At 45.4% G+C, this 27099-nt stretch overlaps 1 protein-coding gene across 2 annotated transcripts in view; it reads right to left on the bottom strand.

Moving 5' to 3' along the window:
* NINJ2 (ninjurin 2) overlaps positions 1-26576 on the bottom strand; it is a 108334-nt gene extending 81758 nt beyond the window's left edge. Inside the window, exon 1 of one of the 2 annotated variants that reach the window (XM_023588526.3) lies at positions 26027-26576. In XM_023588526.3, coding sequence (XP_023444294.2) covers positions 26027-26200 — 174 coding nt within the window. In that variant the 5' untranslated portion in view covers positions 26201-26576. Of the gene's footprint in view, positions 1-18434; positions 18591-26026 lie in introns of those variants that run through there. The other variant, XM_058282560.2, reaches the window with a different exon arrangement.
* Between the last annotated feature and the right edge of the window lie 523 nt (positions 26577-27099).

Here is a 27099-nt window from a genome sequence, read left to right as displayed (position 1 = left end):
GCTGTAACACACATACACACACACACACACACACACACACACATATATATATTTTTTTTTTTTCCCTTAACTGAGAAGCTGGACATTGAAGGGTGCATAGGAGTTGAAGATGCAAAGGTGAGGAAAAGACAGTCTAGGTGAAGAAATGGCATGAAAAGAGAAGCATTAAGGGTGGGCTTCTATGCAGTATAGCAAGCAGTTCTCTTTGGCAAGAACATAGAGAAAGGAGATTAGAGAGAGAGAAATTTGGAAAGCTGGGGTAGAATCAATCAATGGAGGACTCTGAATGTCAGGCTGAAGTTTCTAGGAGGATCACTGAAGGTTTTTTGAGCGGCAAAGGATGATTGATAGCTGTGTTTTAGAAAGATAAATTAAGCAGTTTTGTGGAAGATAGTTTGGAGGGGAAATAAAGGATTGGGTGGTAGCAGTGGGGTCATTTAGAGGAGAGGACTTCTATGGAAGCCTCTCCCACGAGCTAACCCTGGTCAACTAAGCCAAAAGTGGCCTTGACCTCTGTTTTTTTTTTTGAGGTACAAGGTACTGGGGATTGAACCTAGGACCTCATATGTAAGAAGCTGGCACTCAACCACTGAGCTACACCAGCTCCCCCAAGTTGGTTTTTTCATTTCTTTGCTTTTGTTTTTAGAAGGTATGGGGGGGTACTGAAGCAGGTGCTCAACCACTTGAGCTACGTCCAATACCCACCCCCTACGTTTTTTTTTTTTTTTTAATAATTTTTATCTGGTACACACAAATTTAATTTTTTTTTTCAGTCTTTTTTTTTTTTTTTTTTAAAGATTTATTTATTTTATTTAATTCCCCCCCCTCCCCTGGTTGTCTGTTCTTGGTGTCTGTTTGCTGCGTCTTGTTTCTTTGTCCGCTTCTGTTGTCGTCAGCGGCACGGGAAGTGTGGGCGGCGCCATTCCTGGGCAGGCTGCTCTTTCTTTTCACGCTGGGCGGCTTTCCTCACGGGCGCACTCCTTGCGCGTGGGGCTCCCCCACGCGGGGGACACCCTTGCGTGGCACGGCACTCCTCGCGCGCATCAGCACTGCGCATGGGCCAGCTCCACACGGGTCAAGGAGGCCCGGGGTTTGAACCGCGGACCTCCCATATGGTAGACGGACGCCCTAACCACTGGGCCAAAGTCCGTTTCCCACCCTACGTTTTTTTGAGATATCTGTTCTTGATGGCACTCACTCTCTGGATCTCTTGTGGGGAGCAGTACAATGTAGTTGTTCAGTGTAGATTTTGAGGTCTAACAAACTCAGTATTGAATTATAGCTCTGCTGCAGATTAAATTCTCAGATCAGTTATAAAAATTAAATGAGATTAAAATCTATTAAAACCCTTAGTACAGAGGCAAAAAGCAAGCAATCAATAAATGGTTGCGGGAAGCAGACTTGGCCCAATGGATAGGGCGTCTGCCTACCACATGGGAGGTCCACTGTTCAAACCCCAGGCCACCTTGACCCGCGTGGAGCTGGCCTATGCGCAGTACTGATGAGCGCAAGGAGTGCTGTGCCACGCAGGGGTGTCCCTGCGAAGGGGAGCCCCAAGTGCAAGGAGTGTGCCCCATAAGGGGAGCCACCCAGCGTGAAATAAAGTGCAGCCTGCCTAGGAATGGCGCAGTGCACACACGGAGAGCTGACACAACAAGACGACAGAACAAAAAGAAACAGATCCGGTGTCGCCAATAAGGATAGAAACAGTCACAGAAGAACACACAGCAAATGGACACACAGAGTAGACAACCAGGGGAGGGGGGATAAGGGGAGAGAACTAAATAAAAAATAAATAAATGGTTGCTATGATAATCATTATCATATGACTCATGCTGTGGATATGTGAATAGAGAGCTGGAATCATCTCTCCTCCTAGATTATAAGAAGTCAGAGGGCAGAAAACCAGTTCATTTGTTGTCTCCTTCTCATGGCGTCTTTTATGAGTAGGCAATCTAATGAATATGAAAGAAATAACATGATAAGGGATTAGGCTGTAAGACTTTCATTAAACTTAAGAGAATCTGTCTCCTTGAAAGAAGACTGATATTTTCTTACTCAAACGGCTCCCTGTTCTCAGAAGTGCAATTATTATAACTTGGCAGATATGGTGAGAAATACTGAGGGATCCTGGAGGCTGGTAGATTTGGGGATGGGATGAGGCTGTCCTCAAGACAGGACATAAAGTCCCAGTTCCAAACAATGTTTTGGACTTGCTGATCTTGGTGGGAATTAATCTGAAGTCACTGAGGCTTCAGGGCTTGTTTCTATGGTGCAGAGGAATCCTTATAAAACCTTCCTAACGTCTAGCTAGCTACCTTCATGGTAACCTCCACCTGGGCCTAGCGGAGGGTCAGCAAGAAGGCAGTGTGAGCTGGGAGTTAGTGTATAGCAATATTTAGGATCCATGGACTCCTGGGGTCTTTTCCCCATTCTATTCTGATTAGTTCTGCCCAGAACTAAGACTACAGCAATCTCTCTTCTCTGGTGCAGGTTCTGTTAATCAAGCCTTCACTGAACACTGAGCACCTAATCTGTACATATGCTCCTACCTACAAAGGCAATGATGCACCAAGTGCTGCAGGGGTCATAAGGAAGGACGAGACAAGGTGCCTGCCTACAGAGAGTTTCACTCTAGGGGAGTGGTGTAGCTCAGTGGTTTGAGCACCTTCTTCCCACATACAAGGTCCTGGGTTCAATCCCCAGTACCTCCTAAAAAAATGTTTCATACTAGTTGGACAGAAAAGGTGAAACAGCAGAAATACAGCAATGCCATAGTTAAAGTATGAACAATGGAGCTAGGCTGCTTGGTTCAAACACTGGCTTTTTCACTTGCTAGTGGACCTTGGGCAAGGAATTAACCTTTTTGTGCCTTAGTTTCCTTATCTGTAAAGTACGAATAATAATAGCATTTCCCTTATAAGGGTACAATTAAAATTTAAATAATTCATGTAAAGGGAAGTGGATATGGCTCAACTGATAGAGCATCCATCTACCATATGGGAGGTCCAGGGTTCAAACCCAGGGCCTCCTGGTCCATGTGGTGAGCTGGCCCATGCGCAGTGCTGCCACCCGCAAGGAGTGCTATGCCAAGCAGGGGTGTCCCCCACATAGGGGAGCCCCACGTGCAAGGAGTGTACCTTGCATTGAGCCACCCCATGCAATAAAAGTGCAGCCCACCCAGGAGTGGCGCGACACACACACAGAGCTGACACAGCAAGATGACGCAACAAAAAGAGATTCCTGGTGCCGCCAAGAATGCAAGCGGACACAGAACACACAGCAAATGGACAGAGAGAGCAGACAATGGGTGGGGGGGGAGCAGGCAGTGAAGGGGAGAGAAATAAATAATAAAATAAATCTTTAAAAAATAATAATTCATGTAAAGTACTTAGTATAGCATTTGTTCACAGCACGTAGCTGATAATTGCTATTACTATTATTGAGTTAAATAATAACATCAGACCTGTAAAGCAACATATGGCAATAAGGAATTTTCCAGGTCACCCCTTTAGATTTTAGGCTTCTTGATGGATTCTATCCTTTACTTTTACAAATCCTCCCAACACCTACCCCCAGTGCCTTGCAATCAAATAGTTGCTTGAATCTTTTTAAAGCATATAATTAAGTACATTCTTAATTTCCAACGGAGTGAAATATATAACCAGAAAACTTAGGAGGGGGAGACTGGTATAAGACTGGCAGCCAGGAAGCTTCACGGAGGAGATGAGATTGAGGAAGACCTTGAGAAATCTGGGTAGGATTTAGATGGACAAAGCAAAGCAAGGGGGGGGGTTCTAATTATAAAAGCCCAGAATGGGCTGGGGGTTCAGAGAGGCAAGGGGCAAGGCCAAGACATACCATGCCATACCACGAGTGGCACCAGTGTGGGACCAGAGGACAGGGCTGCAGGTGGAGCCAGAATCACAAGGGGGCAGACTCTGGGCCCAGTGACAGCAGTCCATCAGCTGCTCACAAGGCCCTTGCCAGAAACAAAGCCAGCAAGGCCAAGTCCTGTCTGTCCTCCAGGCTCCTCTTTCACACCCTGTGTGGACAGGAGGCCTTGGGGGACAAGGCATGGCCACTGAGTCAAGCCAGAGTGAAGCTAGGAGGGTCCTGAAGGCTGAGTGTGTCAGAGGCCTGGGGGTCCTCTGCAGCTTTATTTGATCCCCAGGCTGAGCTGAGATACTGCTCCTGGTGAACACAGGGCCATGGGTACCCCAGCCTCACAGGCCCCCATGTCCTGACACCCCCATGTCCTGAAGCCCCTGGCCTCTCAGAGGCTTCTGTGCCGTGATGCCCCCCAAACTTCTCATCTGCCCGCTGTGTTGTGATGCCTCCCTAAGCCTCACAACCCCCACGTCCTGTAGCCCCCACACCTCTCACAGCCCCCATGGCAGGACACGCCCCCACACCTCTCAGGGCCCTGGTGTCGTGGCACTCCTCAATGAGGGAAAATGTGTGCAGGGGTTTTTCCTTTTTGCATACGCAATGGAAGTCCCTGTGCCGAGTCTCTCTTCCCCTCCCAGGTGAGTCTCTCTTCCCCTCCCAGGTGGTAGGCGCCACATCGTTCCTTTTCTCCATATGTCCTCATAGTGTCACTTACTGTGAGTTTAGAGCCCACAATAGATGCTTTTCCTGTCCATGGTGCAGGGTAACCAGCAGAACAGTTAACAGCATTTTACAGACAGAGAAAGCAATAAACATAATCACCACAATGGCCATGTGGCAGACCCTATTCCACATACTTTAACTGAATCCTTACAACAACCCTGTGAGACAGGTACTGCTATGACCTCCATTTCACTCACAGGAAAATCGAGGAAGAAAGAATGAGGAAATTGCCCAAGTTCACACAACTAGTAAGTACATCGCACAACCAGTCACGTGAGATCTGAACCAAGATAGTCTGGCTCCACCAGCCATTCTGCTACACCACCTGGATAGGGGTAGGTTAGGTCTGATGAGGGGACAAAGCGGGAACACAACTCATCTTCCAGAGCGCTCCATGCAATTAATCTCCTCTTCAAGGCTTCACTGACAGTCTAGGTGAAAACGAGACTCTTTAGTCCCTGCTGTCCCCAAAGTCCCTCCTCAGTTCCTGTCCTCAGGTAACTCCAAGATAGCCCAGTGGAATTTTACCAAACCACTCCCAGGTCCCTACTCTGGAGACTGAGAATGCTCCCGGGACCGCCTGTCTTTAAGCAACGCTTGTTTATTTCCTTTTTAAAGAAAGGGGTAAACACCTGAAAATAGAGTTTTAGAAAGAAAGTGACTATTCAGTCATAATTATAGCCACAGTGGGCCACTGCTCTTTGTAAGCATGAAAGCTGCCTCTAAATATAGCCTGCAAAGTGCCAATCCCTCACTCAGGATCTCCATGTGTGCACCCTCCCTGCAGACTCCATTCTGAGACCCCCAGCTCAGCCACTGTCCCCCCCGCCCCACCAAGGCAGGCTGCTCCGTCCTTTCCACCGACCCCAGTGTGTGGCAGAGAAGGCAGGAGAGCAGCTTTGTGGCCTATGTCATTCTGGAGAGGAAAGACTTGCTTCTTAAATGTGTGCAAGGATTTGTTCCCGCATTAAAGGTGCATTTGGAAAATACTTTTTTTAAACAATGTTTTATTTATTTATTTAAATTAAATTTTTAAATTATCTTTTTAAAAAGTTAATAGATCACACAAAACGTTACATTAAAAAACATTAAGAGAGGGTAGTGGCTGTGGCTCAATCAGCTGGGCTCCCGTCTACCACGTGGGAGGCCCTGGGTTCACGTCCAAGGCCGCTGTGAAGGCAGGCTTGCCCGCACGCTGCGGAGAGCCGCCGGCCCAGAAGCGTTGTGGAGTGCCACTGGCCTGCAAGCACCGCAGAGTGCCGCCTGGTCCACAATCGCAACGGAGAGCCGACTCAGCAAGATGATGCAACAAAAAGGGAGACAAGCAAAAACACAGAAGAGCATGCAGCGAATGGACACAGAGAGCAGACAGCAAGCAAGCCATGGGAGGCGGGGGGGAGTGTAAAAAAATAAATATACAGAAGAACGCCCAGCAATTGGACACAGAGAGCAGACAGCACACAAAAAGCCACAAGGGGGGGGGGGGGTGGGGATAAAAAAAACACAACATAAGAGGTTCCCATATGCCCCCCTTCCCCCAGCCCACTCTTCCCACATCACATTTTTAAATGCCCCCAACTGTAGAGGAAAGAGGTTAAGACCCTGGGGACCTGGAGGGGAAGAAGGAGAGGGAGCTCAAATGCAGAAGGGCTTGTGGGGAAAGACTCAGCCATAGCCCCTGGCTTGGGAACAGGGTCTTGCCAGATCATTTTCTATTTCAAACCTGATACCAGACACTTCAGAATTGTCCTCAACCTAGCAATTTGGAGATGGAAGTGGGTATGTATATAACAGAACAGGATGTTCTCTGGACGAAAGTTCAGAAAGAAAACCAAAACGGAAGACCGCCCCCACGCCCCCGCTGGACAGTCTCTAATGACCCGCGGGGAACGGCTGTGGACATGCAGGGGCATCTGCAAATTTACACACCTGAGACTTGTCTCTACCTCTTGATCCCCAGGATCAGAAATTAAAAATGCAAAGACCCCTCCTTGTGTTGTGTTGCATTGAGTGTGTGTGCCCATGTCGGTGTTATTTTTAAATCACTCTGATTCACAATCCCCTTCCTTCCCGTATCCCCTCCACCTCCATTTTCAGTTAGGAGGAAAAGAAGGTGAAGAAAAAACCAAAGCACGAGGTTTCTAGGAAACTTTATCTGAAATTTCTGGAAAGCTAGAATTAGATATGAACATTAGAATTAAAAATGATTTCTGCGTGTCCTTTAAAATTAGAGACTTTTAACCACTTCAGAATTATTCCATAAAGGCATGCATTTGAGAAGATAACTAGACAGTGAGGAAGCCCAGGGTATTTGGGAAGAATAGCCAGGTTTGAGGAAGTTCAGCTGAAATAGTAATTTGGAGTGGAATATTAGCAAGGAGTTGGCTGCAGAATCAATCACAGACTGAAGAGACGATGGAGGGGAGGGAAAGGATGAAATCTGAACTTAGGCTCAGGATATGGGAAAGAATTCAGTAAAGCTGGGAATCCCGAGTGCTTAGGGTTAAAAGTCCTAACCTGCCCATGGGTGTCTAAGGCATGACCAATAAGTAGAATCAGAGATTCCATTCAGCAAAAGCAGACAGGAAAACACATCTCTTTTCTTTGTTTGTCCTGGTTGAAAATCAAGCACAGTAGCCATTGGAAGAAATTCCAACGTGAGGAGTGTTCAGGCAGGGAAGGGAGGGGAAACTGCATCCAGCCTTCTGACCACAGCGGCAATCAGCCTAATGGCTCCACACATGCCATTCCTCGGTACTGCACTCCCGATTTTTCATGGGGTGTCAGTGCACTGTCCCTGATTCTAGATCACAAGACATTTCCTGCTTGCTCTCTCCTTTCCTGTGACCTCAAAATGTCAATTGGCAAGGCTCAACATTCCTGTCTGGGACTGATCAGCCTGAACAGCTTGTGTGAATCACAGGTAATTTTCAGTTGTGTGGGAAAGCACTGAATGAAGAGCAAGTATTAGGTACTGATGAGGGTTAGCATTTTGGAGGATAGAGGTAGGGGGAGAAGTCAGGGGAAGACTATAAAAGTCAACTGCAAAGGTCCCCAGTCTTCATGCACCATCAACAATGTAGAAAATTCCAGTTGACCCATTAATAACTTTAGAAATCTTGACCTTTTGGAAAAATGAGAAAACTAAAATTATAGTTATGCCTGTAGCTTGGAAGCTTTGGAAACATGGCACCACAGTGAGGAAAGCTGGGAGAGTGCTAATCCAAACCAGAAACAAGTGTGGAAATTTCAAGCTATTAGAAAAGAGGTTGTGGGCTGGGTTGAACTTGGGCAAGATCTCACAGGATCGGAGATCCAGTGCACTTTCTGCCAGTGGATTCCAATAAGAAGGGTTGTAACATATACTTCAGTCTTGCATTGTGCTTGGGACAAAGATCTACTATGTTACTTTCCATGGAAATTTTACAAGAACATAATCAATTCTTTTTCTCTAATATCTATTCAGTGTCCCCTGTTGGATAACCTCCCTAAAACAGTGCTCTACTTCCCATTAAAAAAAAAAAATCCTATCACTTAAGAACCTTTAAGCCAAGGGTTCCTTACTGTCTACTTTTAAAATCCTCCATAATTTAGTCTGGCTCTATCTATCCACTTGTACTCTCCCACACACACCCACTGACTTAGCTGGACTGGCATTCTCACTGTCCCCAGCATGCTTACTCACTCCTGACCATTTGTAACAACCAGTTATTCTTCACCTTCATCCCTGAATCTGAATTTATTCTCCTTTATCAATCCCAAAAGACCCCACCTTTGGAGATTTTGCCAACTATTTCCATTTATTTTCACCTCTCCCATCACTAAGTAATTATCAAGTCATTCCTTGACATATATATTACTATTGCCTCCATAACTAGACTTTAAGCCACCATAAATTTTAAGTTACAATGCTTACAAAATACTGAACACGTTAATTGTGTTCAATAAATATTGATTGATTGCATTTCTTCTTTTATGAGTTAAAGGTTAACACATACATGAAATCAGTCCTACTGCTATCATGTGGAATTTCAAGCAACATGACTTGCAAACTTGTTTGCTGCAGACAGATTTTTAGATCATCTAAGTTTAGTAATACAGGGAGAAAATGTAGAGGATGGTGTTGTCTTAGATAGTAAGTGGGTGGATTCAAGATAGAAAAATGTTTGTCCAACCCTGACACTTTGAATGTGGATCTGAAAATTGGATACCTCCAGAATGTTGCATTTGAAAATCCAGGACACTATAACATTAAATTCCTTTATTTGTAAGATTTTTTTCTCCTCTTTCTCCTTTTCCTTCTCTTTAATGGGTTGGATACAAGCATGGGAAGGAGGTTGGAAGAAACTATACCTTTCTTAACATGGAATAGAGCTTAACTTGAATCTGATCATGAAGAAATGACTGAATACATGCAAATTGAAGACTGACCTATTAACTTCAAAAATGCCACGCTCATGGAAGGGAACATTTTAAAAAAAGAGGGTAGCAGACTGTTATAGATGAAAAGAGACATGACAACCAAACTAAATGCAATGAGTGCTTCTTGATTAGATTTTAATTTTAAATATAACAAAAAACACTATGAAGGACATTCTTGTGTGAACATTTGGGGAAAAAATTAATACGGACTATATGTAAATATTAAGTTTCTTGAGAGTGATAACGATATTGGGGTTATGTAGGAGAGAACCCTTGTCAGGAGATACATGTTGAAGTATTTATGGATGATGCCTGCAACTTACTTTCAAATGGAAAAAAAAAATGTGTATATTTAGAGACAGTAAGGATGGCATACTTGATGTACGTGGGTGATGAGTTTAAGGGAATTCATTGTGCTGGACTTTCCACTTTTCTGCAGGTGTGAAATTCCTTAATATAGGGGGGGGGAATTAAGTAGTCATTTTGGTTCTTGAATGTCCAGGAAAACACTGACCTGTGAATCTGTGAGCAAAATATTGGTCTACTTGCCACAGGAGGTCACTCCCCAGGGTTATCAGAAGGAGCTGACATGGAATTATCAGGAAGGCGAAACTAGACGCTCCTCACCACCTCCCATGGGGACCCCTGTGCCGGGCTTTCTCTTCTCTCCCGGCCCTGCTATGCGCCTCCCTGCACTGCTTCAGGATTCACTGTGTTGGATTGTTCTCCTGTGTATGGAGGTTGTAAGCTCCCAAGGGCACAGCCATGTCTCACTTTTCTTATAACCCTCCCTACCCCAGCTTCCCAACACCATGCTTTGTACAAAGTTAAGTACATAGGAGGTGCTAGTAAATATTTTTCTATAGGTTGATTACTGACTATCCCATCAGTATGGAGGGAGAGACATGTTTGGCAGTATAAATGGAAGTGTCACAGATGGGGTCAAAAGGTTTACCCCAACTGAGATATTAACACGTAGCCGGGCAGGGCCTTGCAGAAGGGAGGTCAAGTGTGGGCTCTGACACAGCCTAATTCTCTGTGGCAACCAGGTGTTACTGGCTTAGGGTGTGATTAGTGCTTGGCAAAGGCTTATGAATACCTAAGCACAGAATGTCCCCAGTGTGACCCTGTGGGGCAACTGCTCTCACAACCCTGTGAGTTCTTCCCTTCCAAGGACGTGGGGCCAAACAAAGGATTGAGGACCCCAAAAAAGGGAGTTCTCATTCAGGCTCTTTGAACAGAGTCACTGGACCTTGAGATACCTGCACCCCTTGTGATTCGTGAAGACCAATGGGAGCCCTTTGCGGAAAATGGGGGTGAGAACTATGTCCTGCACTGCTTCAGAAGGCAGGTGCTGCCCACATGCTGAGCAAGTTTCAGGAGAACGCCCAGCCCTGCTACATTCCACCTCTAGTGGCAGCCCCACATGCTGCTGTGTTGCAGCTTGCTAAGGGGAGTGGAGACTTGTCCTTCTTGTCTTGAGTAATTTTTCAGTGAAGCTATAAGAGTTAAAGGATAAAAATCCTCTTTATTCCAGCAAGGGCTTCCTTTATATATAATTTGTTATCTCCTATTAAATTTGATCTTTTCAACCACCACTCAGCATTATACTAGCATTATACTAGCATTAGCATTTAGGATTCATTTTGTTTTTCCTTAAACTTTTAATTACAAATTTTTTTAAAAAATTTGAAACAATTTCAAACTTACAGGACAGTTAAGAAAGTAATACAAAACCCATACGGAGAACTCCAACCTGTCCACCCTACCCCCATATATCCAGATCCACCAATTTTACCATTTTGCCACCTTTGCCATATTATTCTATCTACTCATCTATCAATCCATCTAGCTGTCTGTCTATTCATGACATTTAGTTTTAAATTCAATGTAATACTTTATTACATACCTTCTTGTATTAGTCTATGATTATTTCCTATAAGTCTTAAATTCACCCACAATGTTCTTGGGCGGCCACATTATGTGCTGCTTTTGCCACCGATGCTTGCCTCCCACATCCAGTAAACAGTATATACTAGACATACAATAAATATATGATAATGTGTAAAAAATGTACTATATATCCATATTATGGGATACTACAAAGGAATGAGGCAGTTTACATAGTCTCACATGCAGAGATTCCTAATTTTATATAAAATAAGGAAAAAGCAAGTAGACACAGTATCAAATCCTTTGTGTAGAAGGGACTAGTAGAAATAACTAGTACTTGGTCCATACATGTCTATTTCCTTCCTCACATATACCCCTAGTCACAGACAATTGCTGCCAACTACTATACTGAAACAGTAATTTCCTGTATTTTCCTTTTCAAAAGGAATTGTTAATGTTAAATAAACAACACAGTAAATCAGCCAGCACAGGACTTGCCACAGTAATAGCTACACTTACACAGAACTTAGTATGGGGCAGACATTGTCCTTAGTGCTTTATATGAACGAACTCATCTAACACTCACCCTATCAGGAAAACGAAGCAGGGTGAGGCTAATTAATTTAGCTGGGGTCAGACAGCACAGCAAGCAGGTGGCATGCTGGCTCGAGTCTGTGTTCTTAACCACTTTTCTTTGGGCTTCTACACCTTGTGTTTGCCTCAATGAGAGTACTCAGAACATTGGAGAATTACCTAAGAAGAAGAAAAAAAACTCCCCCACCCTAACCTATGGCTCCATCTATGGATTTGAAGGTTTGAGGTAGCTATAAGGAGCTACTGATGCCTTCTGGAAACTATGTGTGGGTTGTTACTGAGAGAACATGATCTTACCATTTGTGGTGACCGCATTTAGTCATGTGATATGCATAGAGTTCCCCTGTGAGTGCCTCTCAAGGACAGGTTTTAGCTCCAATCCTGGATTATATCAAATAGTACCTGAGCTTGACAGACACAGCTGACAAGAGTCCAAGTGTAATTAGTCCTATCTGATTAACAGTAGTGGGTAAACCTGATAAGTTTTTGAGGCAGGTAGGTTTCTAAGGCTCTGATTCTTGGCTCCTCAAGGCCCAGAGGCTCCTCAAGATTGAGGCTACCTGAACATGAATTAGGAGATTATGCCCCAGACCTGGGTCCCTGGATAGCATGATGCAGTTGGCACCATGTATTGTACTGTTTCAGATTAAATCAGCATCCCTCAAAATTGCCAGACCTTTGGTCACAGAGATAGGTATCCCCAGTTCACACATAGAATGTTTGCTCTGTGGCTGCCAAATGCACTTGGAACTGGCAGTGATGATCTCATAAAGCCGGAAAGCTGAGCAGTAAGTCAGTAAGTCAGATGATTTAACACATCATTGAGAATGAGGGGATGGGCATCACATAATGAAAATATTTGGGCATTTCAGAATCATAAGTATCCAAACTTGGGGGTAACATACAAATGCAGAAACTGGGGCTTTAAAAAAATTTTTTTTTAATTTTTTATTTAAAGGGTAGATGTCAGGGCTTCTGGCCTGAGAAAAGTTCAAGTGCAGTAGTAATATAATTCACCGGGGAAGAACAGCACTGTGGGTTGGTTAGACCTCTCTTTCAATGCCTCCATGGCCTTCTGGGGTCGACTTTAGTAATTAATTCATCCCAGGTGCCTGGTACCATCTATTTCTGCTCTCCTTTTTTTTAAGAGGTCCTGGGGATTGAACCCTGGACCTCGTCCATGGGAAGCAGGTGCTCAACCACTTGAGTGACATCCGCTCCAGTTTTTAATTGTCCTGTTCTGTATTGTTACTCATATGCAAAGGGAGAAACATCTTCCTTCCCTCCCTTGTCTATGGTTCCAAAGCTGCAGGCACTAGATGAATGGAGGGCTGTAGATTAGAGATGGGGACTGGAAGTGATCTTCATAAACTGCATACTTTCTGTCTAGGGATCTTAAGGAATGGGTCCTTTGGGTGGTCTGCAGGTTTTTCTCTTATGTGATCATGTTTATGAGGCGACTGCAGTCATATTTATTCGTACTATTTTAAATGATAAAAACCAGCCACTGCCTTACTGATGACTCATCAACACAAAAATCCTGCCTTCCATGCACATAATGCTCTGTGGTTATCTGTCACTTGCACTTTTTCAAACAAACTTACCTTCTCACTAGGAAGCAGTTGTTCTGGGGACAGAAGATGCTTCCATTCTGTGGGCACAAGTAGGATAAGATGCGGGAGCCTGTTGTCCTTCTTAAGGCACCCTGCGTGCTTTAAAGCAGCTGCACAGAGTTGCTCCTTATGCTTCACTTTCCTGCTTTTCTAGGCTGATGATGTCTATGCCTGATTTGCAAGTGGGTAATCTGAGAGGCTTTCAACAGAGTCAAAGTCTTGTGGGTTTTTTTTTTTTCCCCAGCAGGGTTAAGGAGTGGGGAACTGGACAGAAGGTGCGAGGAAGAATGTGCCCCAAGCCAGGATGCTTCTCATGGAAATTAGGAAAGGATTCTAGATTACTAGCTTTGATTAGATCCCTGTGCTAGAGAAAAAGGCGCTGGGGGAAATTGTCTTTTCCAGTTATTACTCTAAATGAGGGTTCTTAACAAGGGGTTCATTTGAATTGAAATTTTAAAAAAAACATTACTCTTGTGGGGATGTGTTGGTGCAGGTGAGATAATAAAGGGTCCGTGGTTTTCACCTTATTGGCAAAGGGGTCCGTGGAACAAAAAAGATTACAGCGAGGTTATTTTCTAGTCTGACTCAGAAAACGTGTCTTGAGGACAATTGGGCTTTAGGGAAGAATGTGGCCAAGTCTTCCACAGCATCCTCCCGCGGAGGCCTCACCCAGAGGGCGTGCGTGAGCGTGGCAGACTGAAAAAAGCCTAGCGTTGGAGTCTGGCAGCCCAGGATTTGAATCCCAGCTAAGCCACTTACCTACCACCTGGAACTTTGAGCAAGTTAACCTCTCTCAACTTCAGGTTTTCTCATCTGTAAATTAGAGTTAATGATACCTGGAGTATCCCACCCCCAAACGCCCCAATCTGAAAAGATGTATGTCAAATGCCTGCTGGATACACAGTGCTCCGAGAAAGGGGTAACTATTATTATTAACACAAGGAAGTCCAGGGGAAACACAGCAGGAAGCCGAGGACTCTTCAGCGAAAAAGGAACCGAAATAGCCCCGGCCGGCTCCACCCACCCCTGTCAGCACGTCCGCGGGCTGGAGGCGGAGAAGGAAGAGCACGCTCCGCGCCCCCACCCCCCCAATACAGACCCGAGCTAGAGGGCTGGGCTCCGGGTGCGGACAGGAGGGGGGGTTTGCTTTAGAAAAGGGTGAGGGCTGCCCTGGGCTTTCAGCTGGGGAAGGAAGAGATAAAGGCTGGTAACCAAACGCTCAAGGCCAATCCACAGCAGGCCCCAAGGCCGGATGCGGGCAAGTGTGGCCTTAGGCCGGTTTCCCCCGGCGCTATTTGTTCTGAGTCAGCCGACCTTGTACTCGCAGGTCTAGGGCCCTCGCTGCTCTCGCACCCGCCGGGCTCCCGAGTTCCCTCTCGAGTCCGCCCCGGGCCCCCCCGCTGCGCCCGCCGGTGGGGGTGGGGGGCAGGGCGCGTGGGCCGGCTCTTCTCCACTCGGCGCCGCTTCCGCCTTTCCAGCCAATCAGCGGAGGCCATGGCGCGCGGCCTCTTCCGGTCGGCGCTCGCCGCCCTGCCTGGGGCCGGCTGGGGCCGAGGGAAGGCCGCCCTTCTACCGGCAGAGTCCCTCCTTAGGAAAAGCATATTCACGTTTCCACGAGGGTCTTTGCCAGTGAATGCACCATTTCAAGACAGGGAGAGTGCCCGTGGCTCACGTGCTCCCGGAGCTTTCGGAGCACCCGTCAAAGCCTGCTGAGGGCTGCCCAGGTCTGTGGGCTCTGTCTTCGCTTCATAACCACCCCACTGTGACCCTAACTGGCCCTCCCTCCCAGCTCGCTCACGGACTCTGCTGTTGGGAGACTCCACACAGTTGGAACTTAGCTCAGCTCCCAGCCCAGGTTTGGGGAGGGAAAGGATGGTATTTGTAAGTACTCAGAAGAAATATGGACAGTTTCAGCCTCGACACAGTTCACGAACTAACTAGGGAGAGGAAGAACCCTTGATTCAGCCCAAGTGTGTGCCTGGAACTTTACATAATGTCCTCTGATTAATCTTCATAAGAATCTTGTATGGAATGTATCATTTTAGGCCTGGAGAGGAGGAAAACAGGGCTCTGAGAGATTAAGAATTTTAATGCTGCTGAGGGCCTGACTTGCAGTGAAGCCAAGGTTTCTTTTTTTTTCCCCTCAAAGGACTCAGCTTCATACAGGACACCAAATAGTGTTCAGACTCAGAACCCCATGGGGGTGTGGATGTAGCTCACGTAGTTGAGCGCCTGCTTCCCATGTACCAGGTCCTGGGTTTGATCCCCAGTGCTTTCTAAAAGGAAAAAAGAATCCCATGAGTTCCCTTGTTTGCTTGGTGAACAAACAGCAGGGGCAGTAGACAGATACTCCCTAAAGCAAGTTAAAGGCCTTTCCAGGGGATAGTGGGTGGGGAAGAGGCACAATCTTTTGTTGTTTCATGCACAAAAAGGGGCCTGTAGTTTGAGCTACCCCTCTCCATAGCTACTCTTTGCCATCAGCCCCAAGGAATTACCATCCTTCTCCCAGTTCTCTTCCAGGACCGCCTCCCCTCTCACATCTTGGCAGCATATAAGCGGATTCTCAAGTGGAGACTATTTTGCTCCTTTGGGAGTTTTCTTGAGTTACCAACTCCTCTTTGTTAGATTAGACAGCGCTTCCTTTAGGAAGTCTTCCTTGACCCCACAAGCCTGGGTCAGTTGCTCCTGTACCCCACTTCCTATTTTTGTGGCCCTTATCACACCACCTATTGCAATAGCTTCTTTCCTTATCTGTCTCCCTTGGAAGGAATCTGAGTGCAGGAACTGTGTCTTTCTTGGCTGTTAACTTTATCATTTAGCTGAGATGCCACAGTCCAGCTCCCAGGATGCCAGTGTTCCCAGGAACTCCGTTTGAAAACCACTGGACTAGAATTTGGAAGTTTAAAAAGGGAAACTGGAGATGACTGAAAAACCTGACCTTTTATAATGAGGAAAACAACAATAATAGCTATCATAAATTGTTCATTGAGGGCTTGTGCCAGGCACTGTTCTAAGTACACCTCAAAAAAAAAATCTTTAATGTGCACTCAAATCACTTGGATCTTATTAAAAGTTCTGATGGGGACTGAGATTTTGCATTTCTAAGTTCTCCAGTGATGCCAATGCTTCTGAAACATGGACCATACTCGTATGGCAAGCCTTTGGAGTATTAATTCATTTCATCCTCAGGAGCCCTATGAAGTAGGTACCACTATTATTCCCATTTTACAGACTGAAGAAACTGAGAGATTAAGCATATACAAACTTAAGCCAAGATAAATAAGATGCAGGGGAATGATGGAGTGAAGAATGATGTGGCAGGGTAAAGTAGAAAGAGAAGCAAAGTTCTAGTCAGAGGAAACAGCAGTTTAAAAAGCCTGGCATACAGGAGAGATGGACAGGGGTGATGGGACTGTTTCATCTCTTAGGCAGCATGTGCACAATACTGAGCTTTCCAAAGGTTCCCCAAAATGTACTAATTAAAAACGGAAAATTTTAAATTAATAATTTCCAAATTCAGATCATTAAAAATTCTTTTAATTTTTCACTATGAAAATTGTCATGAGTGATATGGGTACATTTTAATACATTTGACACGAAATGGGGCCGGGCCTCCCATAGTAAAAGAGTCTAGGGCCCACTAAGGTCAGGCCAGGCCCTGGCCACACTGGGTTTGGAGGTAATCCTGAGGGCAGCTGGGAAGCACTGATATAAGCAGGAAAATGCTCTCTGTGGCTTAATGTGGAGAATGGATTGGAGGGAAGCCAGACTGGAGGCCCAGCGGCCAGAGAGCAGATAGGCAGTGCAGTCTTCAAGACTGCTAGGCAGTCGCTCCTCAGTGCCAAGATTAGCCTAAAACATAGCATTATACAACCCAATTATTCTTTGATTCCTCTGGCCCCAATCTGACTCAGCATTCTAAATTTACTAAAGATCTGGGGACAACAGTTTTGCCAAATCCTTTCTGAAAGAGGCCGATGATGCTACAGTCTAAGGGAGGTATTAAGAGTACAAGCTTTGAGTCAGACTGATGTGGATGTGGACCCCAGTTCTGCTACTTGCAGCTGTGTCACTTTGCACAAATGCTTTAACTTCTCTGGGCCTCAGGTTCCTGATGGGTAAAATGGGCATAAAACATGCCTTCCCCAGAATAGGTACTTAAAAATAAAGGATAGTGATATCATATATCTGCAGTTGTTCTGAGACCTAGTCAAGTTTTCTTTAGGAAGAAACAGAGGGTGGGGTAAAGAACTTAATCTGTCCATCAGTCTTCTGGGGTAGAAGTTATTATCCCTTTTTGGTAGATAAGGAAACAGGGGTTCAGAGATAGGGAACTCAGCCCAGGGAACTAAGGACAGAGAGTGGGAAATCTGCCAGGCCTGGAATTTATTTTCTTTTCACTTCTGTTGTGCCCTCCCTCTAGCAGTGGGCATCTGCAGCTACCAGCTCTCTTTGATGAATCAAAACTGATTTCCCTTTGCCATGGTTTGCTCAGGCATAGCCCAGGGTCCGCCACTGAAGACTCTCCTCCCACTCCATCACCTCCCAACTCCACTTACCACCCACTCCACTCACCTTCCACTCCACTCACCACCCTTCTTCCCCACCCAATTTCTCCCCCACCTTGTCCCCAGTCTTAATGCTTCTGGATTTCCCGTACTCAAGAACTGATGTCTTTGAAAGGCAGACAGAACCGCCCCAGCCTGGGACTCCTTCCAGGGCACCTCCCTTCAAAGAGCATAGATAAGTAGGTCACATCAGGATGGTGGGGGAGGAAAGTTGACTTCTTATGGGAGGAGGAAAAATACTGATCACATGGAGAGTGGAAAACAAAATAGCAGGGCTCTTCTCTCTCCTTCTCCCTCTGCTTACTCTCTCATCTCACAATCTCATAGTTACAGCCCCCTGCCGGCCATTATTACTGCAGAAAGTAATCTGGAGACAGCACAGGCAGTACTGAACTCTTGGGGTGGGGGATACTAGTGGAAACTGTACTGAGCAGAAAGCTTCTCTACCCATTGCTCCCTTCCATCCCCCACCACCACCACCTCCTCTTCAAACTACCCCCAGGCACATTTTTCTCCTACGGTGAAGAAGAGAAATCTCAGCTTCACAAAGGCCTGAAAGCAGAGAGTTCTACAGCTCCAGGCCTGGTGAGGCCAGAAAGGCCCCGGGCTGCCATTGCCTGGAGCAATCGCAGCGGGTCTGTGAGGGCAACCAGAACAAGTCATGGGCTTTAGGAGATAGCAGGTCTTCAACCCACAGGGGTGTAGATGAGTATTAAATTCCAACACTTACCAACTCCACCCTGCCCCAGGTCCCCTGGGCCTCGTTTGAATCACAACACTGCTGGGCGGCCCCATTTCTAGGAAACTGCGACCAGAGGGAAAGGTCCTGGCTCTGCGAGTGAGACCAGCCTGCCTGGGTACAGATTAGGATGGAAAATGTGTATCCGAGCAGAGGATTGGTCCCTGGACTCTGTGCCCAGGGCACAAGGCAAGCACACAAAAACAAAAAGACCAAAGCCTGACCCCCGCCCCCTGGGGTAAACAAAGCCGGTTCCCTGGATAGGGGCTGTGGAAACAGGGAGTTCACCTCTGGAGAGGCCACGGGGTTTTCCATTCTCTTGGCGAGGAGGCTGGTGAACTTCCAGCTAGGAGGTTCACCGTTCCAGGGCAATGACAGCTCTTTTGCAGAGGCAGGGAGGCGACGCTCCAGACGGCAGGATGCCGCCTCGCCCACCTGTCTGAGGTTTCAGCACAGCCCCTGCCCTCCCTACCACAGTGCCCAAGTTTGCCCCACGGTCCTGGGAAAACTGCCAAGGGATCCTAGGCCCCTCTGCTCTTTTTCCTCCACGGTGTTCCTCCCCTGGCCTCTGTGTCTGGCAGCTCTGGAAAGTCCCCTTCATGGCTGCAGTTGCTCTCCCTCCCATGAGAGGCAGGACTGGGTGACAGGAGAGCGACATCCATCTTCACCTGGGCCCCTCATTATGCTTAACCTCCTTAGCAGAGTAGGCCTGTCAAACATACCTCTTTCCCAGGCTGGAGTAATCTCCAACCATCTCTCATCAGAGTGGGTGCAAATCCCCACAAGTATGTAGCAGGCAAGTAGTAGCAGTGATGGTGCGGTGGTGCCCCGAATTGAAAGGAGAGGTTTGGACGTGTGAGGTGTAGATCCTCCGTGCTCTCAGAAAGTGGCTCGCAGTTCCTCCGCCGGGCGTCCACTCCAGGCTGGGCCCTGTGCTTTGCCAGCAGCCCTGCCCAGCTCCAGGTCTAGTGCATAGCCTTGGCTTGTCTAGGTCCACCCGAGGGAAAGAGGGCCAGTCTTGGAGCCTTCATATCCCCCTGACCCAAATATTCAATCAGTCACATACCTGAGCAGTGGTTATGAAACGGTAATGTGCATCAGAATCACCCGGAGGCTTGTTAAAAATACAGATGGCTGATCCCCATCCCCAGGGCTTCTGAATCAGTAGATCTGGAGCTGGGACTGAGATTTCATTTCTAACAAGTTCCCAGGTGATAGAGATGTTGCAGCTCCAGGGACCACATTTGAAAACCACTGAGCTATAGTAGAGCAAAAAAAAAACCTAGCTTTTGTTTAACCCTGCAACTTTCTTGCTCTCTGATCTTGTACTTGATATCTCTGAGGTCCATTAAATGTGTTACTAATGACCTCTGGGTAGTTGGGAGGATGAGATTGCCTTATGTATTTGAAAACCCTTGCACCGAATATGGAAAACTGAATATAAATTAATTAACAAATACGGTGCTGATTGAGTAGTTTGCTGACCATTGGATACTCTGCCCAATATCCTGGCTAACACTGGACATAACATCTGTAAGGAGACTAATGTCCAAGTAAGGCTCACACGTCTCTGGACCTCACTTGTCTCTACTATAAACCAAGGGCTTTGGTCACAAGTCTAATCAACCCCCACCGCCCCAGGTCCTGTCTGGAAGTCCAGCTCAGGGAAGGGAGTGAGATCCTCTAGCGCACAGGTACATTTCGTTTTGTTTTGTTTCCTCTGCCCACCCCTTTCCAGGGCCTCTACCTGAGAGCTCAGGTGCTTCTGCAAAGCAAAGAATATCAACTACCAGAGTGATCTGTCAGTTCATCCCCGAAGAGATTACTTGGCCCTCAAGGTCCATCATGATTGGGCTCCAGCCTATTTTATAATCTTACTTCCCACTGTTTCTCCTCCAATCAGCTCATAGTATAGACAAATTGGACTATTCACCCTTCCCCAAATAAGTTATTTTCCTGCCTTCAGCCTGTTTACAAAGTTCTCCCCACTAGAATACCTTTACCAATAAAAATCCTATTCATCCTTCAAAGCTCACTCAATAACTGTCTCCTCCAAGGAGTCACCCCAAATCCTTAGTTTGTCTATCATCCATCTATTGATCGATCAATCTATCATCTAACCTCTCTCTCTCTATATATATATAGCTATATCATCTATCTATCAGCTACCATATATCTATTACAAGTAATTTTTACATTTTCTTTAGGTGGTAACAAAACATGTCACTGAGGTTGTCAGGTAAAAGATCTAATCTGATCAGGGATGACACAACCTAATACCCTCCTATTCGTGTCTGGTATCATCCCTCTGAAGGGGCACTCAGTTGTTTGTAGGTTTGCCCTTGAATATCACATTTCTAAAGTCTGTTCTTGGAGCATACTCAGAAATGAAAAACAAGAGTTGTGATACTATGTAAAGGTTTTTTATTTTTTATTTTTTTAAAGATTTATTTTTATTTTTATTTTTTTAAATTTATTTATTTCTCTCCCTTCTCCACCTCCCCACTGTCTGCTCTCTTGTGTCTATTCACTGTGCATTCCTCTGTGTCCACTTGCATTCTCAGTGACACCGGGAATCTGTGTCTCTTTTTGTTGCATCATCTTGCTGCGTTAGCTTTCTGTGTGTGGCACCACTCCTGGGCAGGCTGTGCTTTCTTTGCACGGGCGGCTCTCCTTGTGGGGCACACTCCTTAAGCGTGAGGCTCCCCTACGTCAGGGACACCCCTGTGTGGCACGGCACTCCTTGCACGCAGCAGCACTGCACATGGGCCAGCTCACCACATGGGCCAGGAGGCCCTGGGTTTGAACCCTGGACCTCCTATATGGTAGGTGGACGCTCTATCAGTTGAGCCACATCCACTTCCCTGTAAAGTTTTTTTAAAAAGTGGGACAGCCTCTCAAAAGGAGTGCTACTTACACAAAGATTAGCTATTTATCAAATACACATGTATGTGTACATACACACACACACATACATGCTAAGGACCATATTGAGAAATCTAGTCATTTACATATAGGCACACCTACTTATCTAATTGTCTTTTTAAAATTATACGGTTTTTTCCCCCTATTCTAAATATAATGCATGACTTTGTATGAAATGTATAAAGGAAACAAAAAGTAAAGAGAAAAGTAAAGGAAGAAAATAAATCAAGCCAAAGGTCATAATCCCAAAATAATCAGTATTAACAATTTGGTGTATTTCCTGCCAATAATTTTCCTATACCTATTTATTCTATATAATATTTAAAGGAAATTTAAATAAAATGTTGATACAGTTCTATCTCCTACATTTTTAACTTTATAATGTTTTAGAAATTTCTTTAAATACTTTTCCAAAATATTAAAAAGTGAAAAAAAAAGTATTCCTTGATATCCATTCACAGATATTTCAAACTTTATTTAACAATTCCTTCATTACTGGACACTCTATTTTTGCTATAAATAATAATTCACGAACATCTTTGCATATCTGAAGATTTCGCCGATTATTTTCTTAACCTGATTCTAGAGGTGGGAATACTGTGTTATTTTTAAGACTCTTGATACATATAGCCAAATTGTTTTCTGGAATTACTCATAGCCCTTCTCCTATTCATAAGTAATTTTTACCTCTACTCCCATAGCATTCTTTTTTTTTTTTTAAAGATTTATTGTATTTATTTATCTCCCCCTCATTGTTTGCTATCACTGTCTGTTTTTTGTGTCCATTTGCTGTGAGTTCTCTTTAGGATACACCAGGAACCGAACCCAGGACCTCCCATGTGGAAGAGAGGCACTCAATCACTTGAGCCACATCAGCTAGCTAGTTTGTTGTGTCTCTCATCTTTCATCTTTGTGTCTCTTTTGTTGTATCATCTTGTTGCATCAGCTTGCTGCACCTGCCCCACCATGCCAGCTCACCTTCTCCAGGAGGCACTAGAAGCTGATCCCAGCACCTCCCATGTAGTAGGCGAAAGCCCAATCACTTGAGCCACATCCACTTCCCCCATAGCATTCTGTCTGTCTCTTCTTTGTTCTACTCATTTCTACCTTGAATTTGCATTCATTATGTATAAGTCTTAGTTCCTCTACTTGCATAAAAGCTCTCTATCTTACTTTTACCGCATCCTAAGCAATAACCTTTCTGAAATCACAGGCTTGATAGATTAGTTATGCTTTTTCCTGATACACATTAAAGTGATTAAAAATTATATAAAGTATATACATAAAATATGAAATTATTTTTTAAAAGTTGTCAGTCGTTGGTAGTACCTTTACAACCCATGGAAGGTAACTGTACCACATTTTTGAGAAACACTGTTTTAACAGAGCAGTTTCCCTATATTATAGTTAATTGTGTATATTTATTCCACTTAACCATAAGCTTCTTGAGGTCAGGGACTCTATTTATTCAGTGCCTAGTACAGTGCCAAACCTCAAATCTTTTTCTTTCTTTGTTTTGTTTTGGTGATGGGTGAGTGATCAATAGGACTTAATCTATGCACTTAATATAGATGTCTCCAAGTTCAGTATTTTAACAGGAAGAACAATACTTGTATGGTACAGAAAAGTGCCCTGGCTTACTAAAATTACTGTTCCATCATTATTTGGACTTGGGCTGTAAATAAATCGTTCACATATATTCTACCTGTCCTTCCTGTGATGAATAACACATTTACAAGCTTAAGAATTAGTCTTGGGGCTATAAAACCGAGTAAAGTTATTTGTCTCATGCAGAAATTCAACTCACTATAATAACCTCAGAGTTCCCTTTCTTGAACTGATATAACTATTCTATACCTAGTAAGCAAAGAGTGAAATATATAGTCATTTATCAGTAAATATTAGTTGAATAAATAGATGAAATGACATAGCTATAGTCAATAAATCTTTCCCACCCTTGGGAAACAATAAAATAAAAGGGGAGGAGGAATTAATATTTATTCAGTACATAATATATGAGGGCATATATATCTTCCTGTGGATTTCATGTAGCAGCAACCATATGAGATGAAGGTAAAATCATGCCTCTGGGGGACAGACACCGCCACCTGTCTTTTTAAAAAATTTTTTATCAGGTACCAGGGCTGGAGATTGAACCCAGTACCTCATATACAGGAAGGCGGCACGCAACCACTGAGCCACATCAGCTCCCCTGAGTTGGTATTTTCATTTGTTTGCTTGTTGTTTTTTGTATTTGTTTTTTAGGAGGCACCAGTAACCTAACCCAGGAGCTCCCATGTGGAAAGCAGGCACTCAACTGCTTTAGCCACATTCACAGCTCTGCCACTTGTCTTTAACCAGAGCTAGCCTAGATAACAGTTACTCAGTTTTCAGAGAGCATCCAAGATCTACTTTGAGCCAGAGGTTTGGGCTAAAAGTTGTGGAAACTGAGATTTAACCAAATGAGTAATGAGCAAATGAAAGTGGTGTAGAAGATACCAGAATAAAACAGTAGATGAGAGAATAGTTCTAATGAAAAAGAGAAAGATACCCTTACTCTTTAGTTATCTGCTAGAGATAGAGACATTTATCAAGGGCTGGCCAATCACTTCCCCTCCTTTGTCCCACCTACTTCTTTTCTTCTGAACATTCTGTCAAACACAAAATCCTTAGCCTGTAACTCAGGACTATTTAACTGAGAAACTTGTTCTTCCAAGACTGAAAAAGAGCAATATTGTTTCCATAGCAACTAAGGATCTAAAGGAGTCCAGAATGGGGTGATGTAAAAAGAGAAGGCAGTTCAGGGGCAGAATCCCCTGTTGGAGTCCTGACATCAAGACTGGGCAAGTGGGAAGCTGACTTGGCTCAAAGGTTAGAACATCCGCCTACCACGTAGGAGGTCCACAGTTCAAACCCAGGGCCTCCTGACCTGTGTGGAGCTGGCCCGTGCACAGTGCTGATGCGCACAAAGAGTGCCCCCGAGTAGGGAAGCCCCATGCTCAAGGAGTGCGCCCCGTAAGGAGAACTGCCTGGCATGAAAGGAAGTTCAACCTGCCCAGGAGTGGTGGCCGCACACACAGAGAGCTGACGCAGCAAGATGACGCAACAAAAAGACACAGATTCCCGGTGCCGCTGGTAAGAAAAGAAGCAGTCACAGAAGAACACACAGCGATTGGACACAGAGAGCAGACAACTGAGGCGGGGAAGGGGAGAGAAATAAATAAAAAGAAATCTTAAAAAAAAAAAAAAGACAGGGTGAGTGACCTATTACCAATCCCTTCTAACTTGTGGTTTCTTTAACTCATTCATTCAACAAATATTTTCAGAGTGCTTACTGGGTACCAAGTACTGCTGTGGGGACTTGGCATACTGCCATGAATAAAACAGAGAGATCCTGCTCTAATGGAATTAATGTTCTGGGGAGAGAGACACAATAGACAGACAATGCCACTTCCAATAGTGAGCAGTGCTATGGAAGAAGAGCAACACGGTCAAGACAGTCTGGGGGGTGGGCAGGGCTCCTTGAAGGAGTAACATTTGAGCTGAATGACCTGCAGGAGCCAGCCAAGTGAAAAGTCAGGGAAACAGTATCCCAGGCAGAGGATCAGCAAGTCCGGTGGTGGGACCACATTTGGGGCTGGATGAGCATCAAGGAAAACGACACTGGGTATGCAGCGGTACAAGGTCAATGGTTTCGACGCAGGTATCAAAGTAATCTAAGGGGTTCCCTGGTGGTGTCTTAGGCAGTGGCCGGGGGTGAGGGGCCAAGGGTGGGGGCTCTGCCAGGCTCCCAACACCCTGCCCAGCGAACACACACACAAACACACACACTTACACACACTCTGCTTCAACTAAGGCACCTCCTCTCTGAGGTATAATGTTGCTATTTTAAGATTTTGTTTGAAGAACAGGACCAAAAGTCTTTTCCACTCTAAATTGTCCAACTCTATGAAAATTTAGCACATAACTTCTGGGGTCGCTATAAAGGGTCTAATCTAGCCTAGTCAATTCCAGTGTCATCACATTCCATTCTCTTCCCTACAGGAGTGAATTGAAGCCCGAGAGAGAACAGTCCGATGCCTTCCAAGCCCATCCCAGGCCTCTTCCTAGTAGAACGTACTAATTTCCTTTCCCTGGAATGTCCGAATGAGATACTCTCTGTCCTACACCGCAGAAGCTCTGTGAAAAAAGCCACGGAATGGCTCTAGTTTTTCCAACCTGTGAAATGCAAAGTTGGCTAGCTGCCTCTCATGCTAACTCCAAAATTCCTATCTTTCCTTGGCTCCAGCAGCCTGCCCAGCCCCTGTCAAATAAGTCTCTACTATCCTGGGGTTTGGAGAAGGGCAATTGTGCAGAATGAGAAATCATCTTCTGGTAACGCCGATCTAATTAGCTCTTTGACAAGAGGAAGCAGAGGCCAAGAGGGATTAAAATGATCCATTTCTCACAGATTTCGAAACAAGCAAAGAAGCAGACAGGGAAACAGAGAAAGGGAGTGAAAAACCATAATCTGGGCAAGGCTGGGGAGGGAGAAAGGGGAATGAGAAGAAGAGTAAGGGGAGAGGAGAGAGAATATCCAGGCACTCAAGTACTAATCCTTGCTTCCTCCAGCTTCCTCTTGGGTCCGTTTCCCCCTCCGTTCTCCAGAAAGAACTTACTTGGAGGTCGACGATTTCTCCCTCTGATTCCATCCTGCTGCCCTCGAATCCCTCCACACGCCCCGGGTGCTGGGAGCAGACTGTGTGGGCTACGCCAGGCTTTGCCGTCTGAGCCTCCGCGCTTTCTTTGGGTGGGAGAGAGCACACAGCTGGCAGGACAGACCTGCTATTCATCCATCTGATGTGGGATGCCCGTCTTGGCCTGGGGCCCTAGGGGAAGCAGACACCCGCTCTGCGTGCAAGCCTGCTTGCGCGCACATGTGTGCACTCCAGGGGGTGGCATGTGGTGCGATGAGAGGTGGCCTTTTGAGTTGGTTGTGACAACCTCTTTTCCTCCCCTGGGTCCAGTGTCTCTCCAGTCCCTGTGGAGCCATCTGCGGTCATTCAGGCGGCTGGGAGCCTGCAAAAAAGCCCTGCGTATTTATCAGGGAAATTGAAAAACAGCCTGAGGTTACAGTCGAGCTGCTCGGTTGGGTTCCCAGTTCTCCAGCACATTCCTAGGACCCAGGTTTAGGGAGCGTCTGTGTTCTTTCTCTTGTTTTCCTTTATCCCTGAAAGTTAAAAGAACAAAACAAAATCGTAGTTTCCCCAATAGGTTCCAAAACCTAAGCCTTATTAAATAAAGTGAATAAACAATAAATATTTGTTGACAGGTTGGTTGATAGCCTCAACTTCTCCCTTGATTAGCCAGGAACAGTGCAGGAAAAAGTTGCACCTTTGAATCCTGTTAATGCAACTTAGCCACATTTTCCCTATGTTTAAAATAAACCTACCAGCAGTGAGCCTTTTTTGGGAAAGGTTTTCTTTTTCTTGTTTACCTTAGTGTCTCAAAGTCTTCTGGCTTGTCCTTGAATCTAGTTTTAGACGCAAGCCTGTGTGTATGTGGGTGTGTCTGAGAGTGCCTGGGGGGAGGGGGGCGTTGATGGGGAGTAATCCAGGTTAGAGTTTTAAGAGGTGGGGAACAGGGAAACGGACTTTGGCCCAGTGGTTAGGGCGTCCGTCTACCATATGGGAGGTCCGCGGTTCAAACCCCGGGCCTCCTTGACCCGTGTGGAGCTGGCCATGCGCAGTGC

Source organism: Dasypus novemcinctus, chromosome 20, assembly GCF_030445035.2.
Source record: "Dasypus novemcinctus isolate mDasNov1 chromosome 20, mDasNov1.1.hap2, whole genome shotgun sequence".
Lineage (NCBI taxonomy): Eukaryota > Metazoa > Chordata > Mammalia > Cingulata > Dasypodidae > Dasypus > Dasypus novemcinctus.
This window is presented reverse-complemented; position numbering and strand designations above follow the sequence as displayed.